The 13551-nt window shown below is 40.7% G+C and overlaps 1 protein-coding gene across 3 annotated transcripts in view; it reads left to right on the top strand.

The window, feature by feature from the left end:
- LOC146185019 (protogenin B-like) overlaps nt 1-13551 on the top strand; it is a 289596-nt gene that overhangs the window by 212880 nt on the left and 63165 nt on the right. For all 3 annotated transcript variants that reach the window (XM_084605979.1, XM_084605978.1, XM_084605977.1), the window contains exons 5-10: nt 2017-2162; nt 6451-6582; nt 7175-7348; nt 8523-8671; nt 10171-10387; nt 12285-12422. In XM_084605979.1, the coding sequence (XP_084462105.1) occupies nt 2017-2162; nt 6451-6582; nt 7175-7348; nt 8523-8671; nt 10171-10387; nt 12285-12422 (956 nt within the window). The remainder of the gene's footprint in view (nt 1-2016; nt 2163-6450; nt 6583-7174; nt 7349-8522; nt 8672-10170; nt 10388-12284; nt 12423-13551) is intronic.

Below are 13551 nucleotides of genomic sequence, written 5' to 3'. Positions count from 1 at the left end.
AACAACTTTGCACTAATCATTAATCACATCTGTGAGTTTGCTGGAGAGAGTTTTTGTTTAGTTGTAATCCTCATATTCCAAGCCTGAACAGAAAAACCAGCTTTCCATTTGTTGTCTGTACTAATAGAATTCTGTTGGACTGGGTGAGCTTTTCAATTTCATTAAGGGAAGCATGCGTGACTAATGCTGTGCCAGTTTTCTGAGGAGCAAATTTTTTTATGTTTTTATTTTTTTTTATTACATACTGCAGGCCGTGAGGCCCAAGCAGGAGTGGATTAAAAACAAATTATTACAGTGATCAGTAATATCAAAATGCAAACAAAACAGATCACAAACAGCAGGAAATGAAAAATGGTAATAGCAGAGCATGAAATTATGCTAAACATGGTCATTTAGGAAGCTGGCAAGCTGTTCCAATCATTAATGGTCTGGGGAAAGAAAGAGTGTTGAAATAAGCTAGACTTGGCAAAGTATGGGGTCGGAGAAAGAGGGTGGGAGTGTCGGGTTTTTCTGGTGTTCGATAGTATTAGGTACGGTGAAGGATTTATTCCAAGTTTATGATTAAATAATAAAAATTAAAATTTTCATCGAATAAATTTTCGCCGGGACTGAAGGGTAGGTATTGAATTCGATTGCATTAGTGCAGAGACAGAGACAGTTCGACTGTACTGTGATAACATGAATCGGACAGCTTTTCTTTGGATTCGCTCTAGTGCGTTTATGTTGGTGATAGTATATGGGTCCCATAAAATACAGGCATACTCTAATTTAGTCCTTATAAAGGTTTCGTTTGCTAACCTTTTAACTTGGAGGGGTGCATCCTTTAGTTTATGGCGCAACAAGCAAAGTTTTCGAAATGCTGACGAGCAAGTGTTGGAGATGTGCGTGTTCCAGCTTAAGTTGCTTGTTAATGTCACACCAAGATATTTGTATTCGCTAACTTCAGCAATTGGACCTGAACCCAGAAAGAAATAGCATTTTAATGGATGAAGTTTTCTTGTAACACGTAGCAAGACGGTCTTTTCAGATTTAAGTTTCATACCCCATCTACAACACCATGTGAGAATATTGTTAAGGGTTGTGTTTAGAATGGCCTGATCGTCAGCTGACCGGATCTCACTAAAAATAATGCAGTCATCTGCGTACATACGGATCTGCACAGGTTCATTTAACCACATCAACAATAACGTTACAATATACCAAAAATAGCAGCGGTCCGAGCACATTGCCCTGAGGGACACCAGATGTGACCGGAAGAGCATAAGAGCAATGGGAGAATTATGTAGGTTACTGTCCTTGCTGTATGTGGAATGTTTTCTTAGAGGGAAACTACACTGGTTTTAGATTTTGTGAGCTTCAATGGGTCAAATGATTATAGCTTGCAATTTAAGTATGTGAAATGTCTTGGCACTATCATTTGAAACAATGTCACAATTAGCGATTAAAATCGTCACATCCATCAGGCTTCTCCGCACAGCACAGCGACGGGTCGGGGCTGCATGGTGACATCATTGACGGTACCAGTACATCTCCCGCATAGAAATGCTTGGTTTGGAGAAGTAAAAGTAACACTATTGAAAGAAAAGCCCTAGAAACATTCATTGTTTTGTGGCATTAGAGACGGCACTGCAGGATGTGTGCGAAGACAAAAAATAAGAGAGATCACCAGTAATGTGATCACCGAGCTTCTCCACTGTCCTTCAGGGCTGTGATGAGAAGCTCGAGTTTTAATCGTCGATTAAGTCGTCAGTTTGAATGCTAGCATGCATTACCTGCAGCCTATATAGATTTGAATCCTTGAGTATCACGCAATTCTGGAAAGGTGATGCAGCTGCCCAGTAAGGAAACTTCTTTCAAACAAAATGCAGAATTTTGGAACCAAGGTATAGTACAGTATAGTATAGTATAGTATAGTATAGTATAGTATAGTATAGTATAGTATAGTATAGTATAGTATAGTATAGCATTTAGAAACTTTATTGCCTTGTAATTCACAAAAGATCTTGTGTTTTTCAGGTTCACCCAGCTTTCTTCAGGAGTCCTGCAGATTGTTAATGTTACTGCGGCTGATGCTGGAAATTATCGCTGCATCGCCAGAAATGCTGCAAAAACTCAGTACAGCGCAGAAGCAGCATTGACAGTCGTACAGTCAGTTCGTCACGGTATGTTTCAAATTTGGACTCGCTAGAGAACTCGCGGGGGGCTGTTTGGGGTGGTAATAGAGATAGCAATGTTAGTAGTAGTGGAAGTTTATTGTGGAACATTACGTTAAGTGAAAGTAACCCTAATTATAGCTTTCATCACTCATACACAAAGTGCTGTGTTTTATAGTGCACAAAAAGCGTTTAGGGTGACGCAGCTTTCAGGAAAGATTTTGTTTACTTCTTTTAGATTTGCACAATATGTTTCAAGCTTATTGGTAATAATAGTCTGACTATTCTTACAGAATTTCTTGGTTATATCTCAAGAGCTTTTTTTTTTTTTTTTTTGCGTCTTTTTCCTTTGTTCTTGTAAAAGCCTGCAGAGTTAGCAAAATGTCGCAAAAGGCTGGTTCAGCATTCATTACTTTTCTACTGGGATATGTGACTGGTAAAGACATCTGTAAATACTTTTTTCTCGTTCGACACAAGTTTCTGGCTTTGAATTTTCGTGCTGCAGTAGTCATAGCCATAACTAGAGTGAGAAGAAAATTGAGTACATGAATTTAAAACATAAGTTTCAAACAAAAAATGCCTCCACTTGCAGTATAGCTTCCGGTATGGAACAAATCAAAGGGGCTCAAAATAGATTAAATAGTTGTGAGTAAATCTACGACACAAGGTATTCTGGCCAGAGAACTTGAAGGGAGAAAAACGTTGATTATTCTCTAATCAGTTCACCAACACAGGTCATGAAGCAATTCGTTTAGTACTTCCCTGTGGGCTTGAGCAAACAAACTTCAGGACAGCATAAAAATGAAGCATACAGGCGAAGACAAATATTTCTCCACAATCATGTTTGGAACATTCTTTTTGTGTATGTGTGATTTGGGGGCTGCGTCCCTTTAAACAATGGATGATGATGTAAGGGTAAAGTTGTTCTGCACTTTGGTTATGTTGCATGATCACTTACCTTTTGTAATCACTGCCATCATGATAGTTGTAATCAAACTGGCATAATTAGTGTCAAAGTTCCTTGGTGGGTGGTATAAATAATGACCAGAGAGAGTGAATTTACATCTTGGAGAGCAGTTACTAGTAAGAAACATACCATATCCAGATCCAGCACAGGATACCATCTGTGTAACAGTGTCCAGAAAGTGGCATCAAATTTCATGTTCCTTTCACATCCTGCTGTTTTTAACTACCATTGCATCTAGTATCCTTTGTTAAGCCATTACCTTTAATATTTGGTTTGTACCCATAATCAGTGGTCACTATCATTGTCTTTATAACCATTTGAGGACAGTGCAGCGAGCTGTGGGAAGGAAGATGGTGGGTGTAACAGAGACAGGAAGCAAGGAGTGTATGTCACAAAGGAGACATGAGTCAGTGACATTCAAGTCAATATTAAGAAAAAGGAATGGGCATGGGCAGAACATGTAATGCTAAGAGAGAATAACCGATGCTTGCTGAGGGAAACAAACTGGATTCCAAGAGAAGGCAAGTGTAGCAGGGGACATCAGAAGGTTAACCGGGTGGATGAGTGGGTGGATGAGTGGGTTAACCGGGTGGGCACAGAACTAGGTGGTCGCTACACTCAGCAATTCGACAACTTTTTTGTAGGTATGCAGCAAAAGCTACAGGGCCGAAATACACCATTTCAATTTGCAGCAGGATTATGTATGGTCCCTCCAGAAATCTTGCGTATCCTGCTGTGGAATATATTACACCATGATGACATTGTTGACACTATTTCTACATCAAGTTTGCACTAAAATACTAGCCAGTACAGCATGGGTGTAATACAGTGTGCACATGCTGATATTGAAGCATATATATAGATCAGCCACGTCTACTGTGCCACTGTATTTCTGCACTGTATTTCCGCAGTGCGCTTGTGTTTTGACAACATACATTAGCCAGAAATTTACGTTCATGTTGGCCTTCAATGGCATAAAGGGACACATTTCTTCAATGGTGGCAGCTCAGAAACTATTTATTCATTGTAAAGGTAGAACTGTAACTGAAACCATAACTGGGACTAGATATGGCTGAATTGTGTGGCGTAGTAAAATTGTGAGGAAAGCTCCTCCCGTTAGCTTTGGCTGGATAGCCGCAGAAACCTGTCTTCGGGTATAAAAATCTGTGCTGGAACTGGCAGTTTTGTTTTAGTAAAACAACATCACTTGCATCTTGTCACATCAAATCACCAGAGCTGCAAATTTGGAAGCACTGGTAGCATCTGCGCTATTGCAGCAGAATATATAAGCAGTGGTGTGGGTCATTTATATATTGGTTTTTGTGCATCTTACTTTGTAATGTGGGGGTGTCCACAATTACTGACTCATTCTTTTCTCTGTTTGTGATGCAAGCATTGTTTGACAGAGAAGTTTACACTTTTTTTTTTTGACATAGACCTTCATTTGAAGCAGCTCCTAGAAAGCAGGCGTCTGAAATTATGGATATTTCCTCAGTGCCGGCACTCATTTTTTTATTACTGTCCCAGTCACAGAATTACAGAAGGTGCTTATGGGATTACACTTGAACAGATGAACTTACATGCATCTCTTCATTATGCACTGCATTAGTTAAAAGCAGGACTGTTGAAGTTGTAAAGATTATATCTTCATGAAGTGATTTCCTTTGCTTGCTAACTTTTCAAAAACAAAATAACATTCTTTAGGTGTATGATTTTTATCTTTGACCAGTGGACTGTCACATTCTTCATATTGTATCACAACCTCAGTTAGATGCTCTGCCAGGATGCAGCAGTCCAAAGGAATGAAAGAGAAGCATTTGTTTGATGACTCCTTTTTGATATACATATTTAGACTACAGTGCTAAAGGTCACTATGCTGATTGCTCCATTTGCCCATATTATCTGCTTATACGTACTGAACAGCACCATCACACTCTTCTGGACCAGCAGTCCTTGCAGAGATGTTATGCTACATAGTTGTGTCGTGCTGGCACAAACAAAGCATGCAGTGGCGGTCCCAGGGATTGGGTCTAGGGAGTGTAGATGGACTTCGTTAGAAAATCTTTTACAAGAATTTTTGTGCACTTTGTTGTCAAACGATAAATGGATGTTCTACAATTCATGCCTTCAATATGAGCAGTTACGTGAGCAATATTCATATATAATCATTTTATACTTATCTGGCGATATTATAACCTGAATGATAGTGCTAGTCATGAAGCGCAAAAATGACTGTAAATGAAATGTAAATGACAGAAGCATCTTTTCTTGATACAGTTCTTGCTTAGAAAAATTTAACATATACAAATGTGCTTCTTTCCACTGGCACTCATTTCACAAAATAAAGTCAGCCCCTCAGCACCAGGAAAGCATGACAAGAGTTCTCACAAGAATATATGCAGCATGGGCTAGCAGGACCAAATGACATGATTATGCTTGTTGTTGCTGTTTTTTTTTCTGAAACTAAAAGCAAAACATTCCTTTTTCTGCTAAAATATGCCTCTCAGAGATCACACGAAATCACGAGTTTCCATATGGTAGGCTACCCACTTGTCATTTACAGGGGGATGGCGCCATTCGATACGAGGGATTTAGCCCAATGACAGCTGATGCCATTCATTTAATTTGCTGTCAGCAAGAAGGTATGAATCACTGCTTTGAAATGCTGGGGGCAGTCAAGTACGCTCGCAGCCTGCTGAATTTGTTGCACCTAGAGGTACTGGATGCTGCATAATAAGTAAATAAATTTATGTGGCAAGTTTGCTTCTTGTTTATTTTTTTTTTATTTTTTATTTATTTATTTATTTATTTATTTTTTTTTTTTGAGTGGTGGGTGGATGATTCTTAGTCAGCCTAGCGTGAAATAAACGCTGCCACCTGGCCTTCCCATTGCTAATATTTAGTGTCTTCCCCCCCCCCCGCCTGCTTGCGGCCATTTGGAGCAAGAAGATACGGCGAAACATCAAGCTGGTGGTTGACCGAGTTGGCTTGGCAACATCAGAACATCATATTACGGCCAATGCCCAATCTTTAGCCTTAGCTGCTTCAGCTTAGTGTACTGCTTTAGAGGTCATAGTTGATCTTTCTACGTGCTCCTTGAAAGCTCGAAAATAGATGTTGGGAAGATGTGCCAAGGCTTTTGGGTTGAAGGTGTAAAGAGTTGCTGCCATTCTTTTCCCGAGTGTTATGAATGCTTGTAATATGTTGATGCACTTGCAAGAATATTGGGGGTGGGAGGGCTCTAGCACAGCGCTAAACAGCGTGATGTGCCCTGACAAGCTAGAGGATACTCATTTTATTTTACGCTTTCCTGTCCTTTTCAATGCACAGAAGCTCCTGATCAGCCACCAGAGTTCCTAAATCCAGCTTCCCAGGAGGTGACACTCATAATGGGAGAAACAGTTGAGCTTGAGTGCTTTGCCAGGTCATCACAGCACACCTTTGTCACATGGGTGCGGCAAGGTGAGGCTCTTCTGTTTACTTTGCTGGAGCTTTACAAAGAGTCATTGAGTTGCACTGGGCTGCATCATGATCATTTCATATTTGTTCACTATCAGTTCTCTATCAGCATTGATTTTAACAGTGTTATATGTGTTCCGACAGATGGCCCTCAATCTATGCTAGCAGATATTACCAAACCTCATATTCCATTAAGACTGTGACAAATGTTGTACTGCTTAGGACAGGAAAGAGGAGTGATAAGTTACCTTTTTTTTTTGTGATTACCTGGTCAAAAACACTGACCTTTTTCTGCTCTTTTATGAACAACTACTGGGATCAAGTTGTAATTTCTTATAAGGTTTGTGTTTCTAATTGTCACATGGCTGATGCCAACTGGACATGTTAATTGCATTCGTTTGGAACTTTTATGCTAATGAAGCCCATGGATGTCACATGTAACGCAATGGTGGTAGCCATTCGGCAAAACGTATGGATCAGATTGTCTTATTTCTTTTCATTGATTGCATGTGACAGCTGCATTAAAATGTTGTCTGTCCTTTTAACTTATTCTTGTCACTCATCTGAGTTGTTTCTCTCGTTAACTCTTTTCCAGGGGGAGTAGTATTGCCTGAAGGCCGCAGCACTTATTTCGGTCGAGGTAATCTGCGGATTACTAACCTGACTCGAAGCGACGCTGGCACCTACAAATGCCTTATCAGCACATCACGAATCACAGCAACCGAGACACTTTCATTAGCATCCCAGTCACACACACTGATCATTTATGGTAAGTGGTGCCCCTGCAATCTTTTGACATTGCACTTATGTTTGGACTTCTAGGCTGCGCAGCTTCCAAGTTGTTCTCGTGCAGCCCATTAGTAAGGCCTCTGACTTTCCGGAGTGGATTATGATAAATTTTATGAATTGATAACGAAGAATCTGCAGTATTGCATGGGGAGCTTTTTGCACAGCAGGGACAGCAGTGCCATTGCTTCTTGTCCAGCTGCTTCATGTTTCATGCTGCAGTCCCGAACTTGTTGACCCTTTATTTTCTCTTTTCTACTTCTAACAGCTATTTGATGGTGGTTTGATGGCGTTTTCCTCTTTAATAATAATTTCTCAGTGTCCTGTGCTTTCGTCTTTCCATGTTTATAATAAGTCTTTCTCACCACTGTGTGCTCCATGCTTCGCCTCGACAGCTCAGAATTGCTGAAAAGTCGACTTCTTGCAGCCCACGAGCTCGCTGTGGCTATCTCAAGAGTAGGTGGGAAAAAAAAAGATTGCACAATATTCATAGCTTGCTTCCAAATTTAACTTGAAGTGCTTCCTGCAGCATATGATAAAAAAACACCAACAAAAAAGCGTGCGCTCACACACACACACACACACACACACACACGCACGCACGCACGCACGCACGCACGCACGCACGCACGCACGCGCACACACACACACACACACACACACACACACACACACACACACACACACACACACACACACACACACATTCGAGTAAATATGGTAACACTGCCTTCGACAAGCACCAGCATTGTGAGCCTCCCCAAAGAAGGGTGCGAGTGCGTTACTGCCAGAGCTGCAGTGGTCGATGTGCTAGCTTCATTGAGCGGATCGAGGAACAACCGTGTCTAGGAGTATTTATTTATTTATTTATACAATACTGCAGGCCATAAAAAGGCCCTGGATTTTTGCATTACAAATGAGCAAGCCAGGGAAATCCTGAAATATCTCATTTTCCCTGTGATAGTTATATTTTGGCTGCTTGCCTAATAGCTTTTTTCCTGCTTCACATAGAAAGAGTGCATAAACCAATCAATAAAATAAACATGAGGGCTTGGTGCCTTGTCGTGTTTATGGTTAATTAGGAGGTCCACATTTTGTCCCATTAGTGGGAATTGTGAAGCTATTGTTTCATAACTTGTTCTGGCTCTTCTTTGCAGAGCCCCCAACCTTTGCATTAGAGATGATAAGCCGAGTTCGCCCTGCTGCTCGCACGGTTCGATTCGATTGCGACGCCCAGGGATTTCCTGCACCCGAAGTGCGCTGGTTCAAGGATGGCCAGCCCCTAGTCATCAATGGACGCATTAAGGTGGTACACAAAGTGTCTTTTATTCTTATTTGGTTTCTGCACCGTTGCAGTGCAAGTCCCAAGGGGAGCAGCAGGGAGCTTGTAGCTATAAAAACCAGAAATGATCGGTTTGTTTTGCACACTTAGTAAGTAGTCATGATGCAGTGCTTTTAAAGTAGCTCATTTAGAATATTTCAGCATTTGTGTGATGCATACTATAACAGTTGTGATTATATCTCTAAAAAGTGCATTCTTTTTTTAAGCGTGACTAAGATGATATCTCCTAGACCAGTGGAGGAAAAGCTAGTGTTATAGTCTTGGTAAGGTGAAGGATGTGATTGCAGATGGTACGTAGAAAGCAGCCCATTTCACCATGCATTTTTGCTAAGCTCCATATGAGCAAATTTCTTGTAAATTGTTGAAGTTGGTGTACCTAAAAATGCTTTCTTTCATGTTTTATGCTACGCCATTTAGTTCCTTGCAACATCCCTCAACTAACACTTGAACTTAAAATGTGCTTAGTCCTCATATTTTGACCATAACTATTCAAGGTAGTGCTAGGATACACTTGGTTAAGCTAGCTTGATACATGTCAAGTATCTTGATGACACGCACACAGAGGACTGCTGTACAGTTCTGGAAATGAAACTCAAAGGCACCAAAGCACCATTTATATACATCAGCAGACTCGAGTATAATTCACTTTTTGATTAGTAAACTGACTACTGAGTTTGTTTAAACACTGCCTCAATAATCTGGGGATAAACTGCTCTCGCTTTTCATCATTCCTCTCTGTAGGCTTGCTCTGACTTGACTTCCAAGTATATTGAAGTCATGTTAATATGCAGTCATTAAATTGGGGCAGCGTTGAACAACCTGATGCCCAATGGACACCTGCCTCTTTTAGGGTTATGCAAACAAGTCTTTAGATTCATATCAGCCATCTTTATTACTTCAATTTATGACATGCTTGTCGTTATCTAATCAGTGGAGTAGCAGTATGTGTGTTACAGAAAAGTATGAATGATATTTTGCCGTCACCTCTTAGTTCCATCTCGCTTTGTTCCTTAGGCCAACCATCATAAGGAAGCTGCATAATCCTCCAAAAATTAAGAGGACTGCATTTTATGAATCTGTCTTTACAAATGAAGTTTAAGCAGTCCCCATTTTACAAGTTGTTATAATGAATTCTTGCATGTATGTGTCCTAAATACCCAAACATTTACTATCACAAAAGCATCAATGGAATGCAACAATGCAAATCAGATGTAACAAAGTAAAATAAATATCTTTTAATCACTAGCTTTGCCTTACCTTTGTTATCTCCAGGGGCAGTCTGGTTGGCTTTGATGATTAGTTGACTGGGGTTGCTGAGGAGGCCATGTGCTCTTCTTCTTTCTACACACTTGTAGTGATGAGGCCTCTGCTTCTTGGCGGCAAACGCAAGGGCTAGTTCTTGGCAGATCGGCACATTCACGAGCCTGACGGTGGAATGTTTTTTGTCATCTCGTTGCCTGAAGGTGATGCGGTCAGAAGACAACAAGTACCTGCGGAAGGTGCGACGCCACATGGCTGACGAAACTGGCAGCAGTGCACAACACCAGCAGCGACGCGCTGCAACCAATGTACTGGTCATTTCTCACCCAGTCAAGCGGGACGGGGGCTTCTACCAGTGCTTAGCATCAAACGTGGCTGGCCTGAACACCCTAGCTGCCCGGCTGGTGCTAAATGCCTCAGGTAATTTGCCACTTGTTTCAACGGCTCTCCAACAGTGACGACTGCGTCCAATTTATGCTATAGCATTCTGCAAATGTACAGTCCAAGAGATGAAGACAGAGTAAGATTGTGCCGTGTGCTTTTATTATTTTTTGTTTGTTTGTTGCATTGTATGTTCAGAATTTCACATTTGTTTGTAGTATCTCACTTTTTTTTTCCTTTTCTGGTGATGCTAATGCTTTGGTAAAGCAAGGGCAAGGCAGTTTAAATTCTCAGGGTCACTCTTTGGCAATTGAAGCATCAGTAGTATAGAATTTTTTTGCACAGTATGCGATGGCTTTCTGGTTCTTGCTGGAATGGGCAACTATCCATAACTTCGAATAGTGTGCATATATTGATTGCTGTTTATTCACGTCACACTTTTATTTGAAAGTATTTCACCATTCTAGATATCCGGAAACTTCACATTTTTCTGTCCACCTGGACCAGCGTGAATTGTCCTACTGTTTCCAGATGGAATTCGCTATGGTTGCGGCATCTTGAATATGTCTCTTCAGTTACTAATTTGCGTTTTTCTGATGGAGTTTACTACAAGCACAGCACTAATGTGCACATGTGGCAATATTAGGCCTCTTAAAGCCATTGCTTCGACAGCTGTCGAGAGCCGATGAAGCTGGCATGGCCACTGCATGTTTTGGGATTGGGAAATAAGGTGCAGCACCACACAGCATGTTATTAAGGTTCATCATAACTCTTACCCCCCCCCCCCCCACACACACACACATACACACACACACGTACACAAAAGAAATGCAGATTTTAGCATTTTTCATTGATATATATGTGTTAACAGCCACGCACTTACTTTTTGATGGGGTTGTGTTGTGGTTGTCAGTAGGAATAACATAATGATGGGAGTGTCATTAATTCAATATATGTCATTAATTATCTTGAAACATACAGTCTGGTGATAATGGTTGTGGTGCCTTCGCCTACTTGCTCTCTTGTCCACTGGAGCAAGCTAGTGCATCAAGCATTATGTTATGTAATGCAGTCTATTTTTTATCTTTCATATTCACGTTTTTGATTTGTAACACCATAAACTAATGCATGGGGACTATAGCCTGTTTACATCCTATTGGGGATGTTACATTTGGGGTAGCATTTCATAGCCGATGCTCTGCCTTCGGAGGAGCGATGTAAAAGCGATGGTTCCTCATGGGTTGTAGCCGAAGTTGATCCTCTTTGCTTCCTGAGCCGTCTTGCGTTTTGCCTGTAGTATTCTGGGCTGTGCCACTTTGATAGCAGCCTCTGATGTCATACCACCAGTGAGAAAATTCCTGGCCACACTGCTTCAGGACTTGGAAAGTAAAAGTAGCTTGGGTGCTTCATGACAGCATTCAGTGAGCTACTTTTTCGTGTTGGCATCAAATCAGACTGCTATGTTAGCTTTCTTTTTTTACTGAATGCACTAATGTCGTTTTGTAAACAGTTTTCTAGTTATTTGTCTACAAAAGCTTTCATCCACACCAACATTTTGAAACATGGAAGTGGTCTTACTGAGTGCTTACTGTGTTCATGATCTCAGGCTGTTACAAAATGCAGATATTGCTGCTCTAAAATTGTTGTATTTGTGCTCCATAGTTTGTCTCCAATATGCATAATTTTCTGCTCCAACAGCTGCTCCTCAACCTGTCTTTGCGATACTCCTGCAATAACAAAATAGCTGTAAAATGTTGTATTATATTTCTAAACAGTCACAAGCTGAGTATGCATTTTGGCCTGTTGTAAAATGGCCCTGAATATGAACTACAAAGAAAAAAGTAGTATATCAATCTCTGAACGCAGTTACATTATGCATGTCTGTAATCATGAGTGGTATGGTAGTATGAATGCTAGAATTTTTTTCTAATTGCAGGGGATCAGCCCAGCCCTCCCACTGGTTTGAAAGCTGTCACAAATTCAAGCACAGCTATACTGCTTTCCTGGAATCCCTCTGTTATATCACAAGGGCAAATAATCCAGGCTTACTCAATCCACTACCTCCCCACGTCAGGTAATGGGAGACAGTTTATTCTGTTTTCCTTCTTTCGAGGTTGGTCATTGGAAAGCTATCACGCTTTTGTTGGGCAGTGCTGTTCTGAGAGATGTGGAAAGATTCCTTTAATTGGGAAGCCTTTGTAAGTTTATAGGCTGTCTGAAGTATATGCGACTTGTAATGTGAGAGCGTTATATGTATTGAGCCACAGTACGATGATTTGGTGCTGTTGTATTACTGTTGTTTTTCACTTACAATTTAATTAAACTCATCGGAAATTAACTCAGCTAAAAGCATTGTGATTGTGGTTTCCAACAACATTAAATGTATACGGGTGCCACATTAATCAGGGGTTGTTGTGTTTGAGCCTGTTAATTTTTCTGACACTGCGCCGAGCATTTTGTTAAGTTTGAAGTAAAAGCTATTGTTGGCATTTTCTTGTCTAACGGTACTTTTAACTGCTAAGCAAAAATAAAAATTTTTGTCCACCCTTGGGGCTGGTTTTCAAGTCCGAGCACTTGAGCCTCACAGTGGTTTTTTTTATAAAAATGACTATATGTCTGAAATTATTAAATGCATTGACTGACCACATATGAAAAGCTCAACATTATTTGTCAGGAAACCACAATTTCCTATATATATTATCGTGTCTAAAAGCATGCATCAGTTTCTGGCACTTTCATTTCTTTCATTTCCTGTAGAATTTGCAAGGCTTTGGCATGCATTGTTTTTGTGTCAGTTGTTACTCCTACACAGATCTTGTCCAGTTTGGACTGGAAATTGTGCATTTTTTTCTTTATTTCTGTACTTAAAAAAAGCAAAGAAGGCAGAAAAAGAAATTTACAGCCAAATACAGTCCCCAATTGATTTTTCGAACCCTCAAAGTGCCGAAAGAGGGTTTGGGGAACCAAGCAGTCTGAAAAGCAAATTCACCATAAAAACATCACTTTATTGGTCAGTGTGCTAGAACTCGCCAGACACGGTGACAGTCAACCACTGAAGGACTGTAATGGGCTCAGTGTGCCTTGCATGTGTCATGCACAAATGTGCCTTGGAGTGCATGCTCCTCTTCAGTGCTCGCTGCAATTCGGCCTCATGTAGCCGAGCCAAGCCAAGTTGCATCAGAAGTCTGAATGGTTGCTGGCTT

Source organism: Amblyomma maculatum, chromosome 6 (assembly GCF_055883805.1).
Source record: "Amblyomma maculatum isolate TAMU_Amacu chromosome 6, ASM5588380v1, whole genome shotgun sequence".
Lineage (NCBI taxonomy): Eukaryota > Metazoa > Arthropoda > Arachnida > Ixodida > Ixodidae > Amblyomma > Amblyomma maculatum.
Note: the sequence above shows the minus strand (reverse complement) of the source record. Positions and strands in the feature narration are given on the sequence as shown.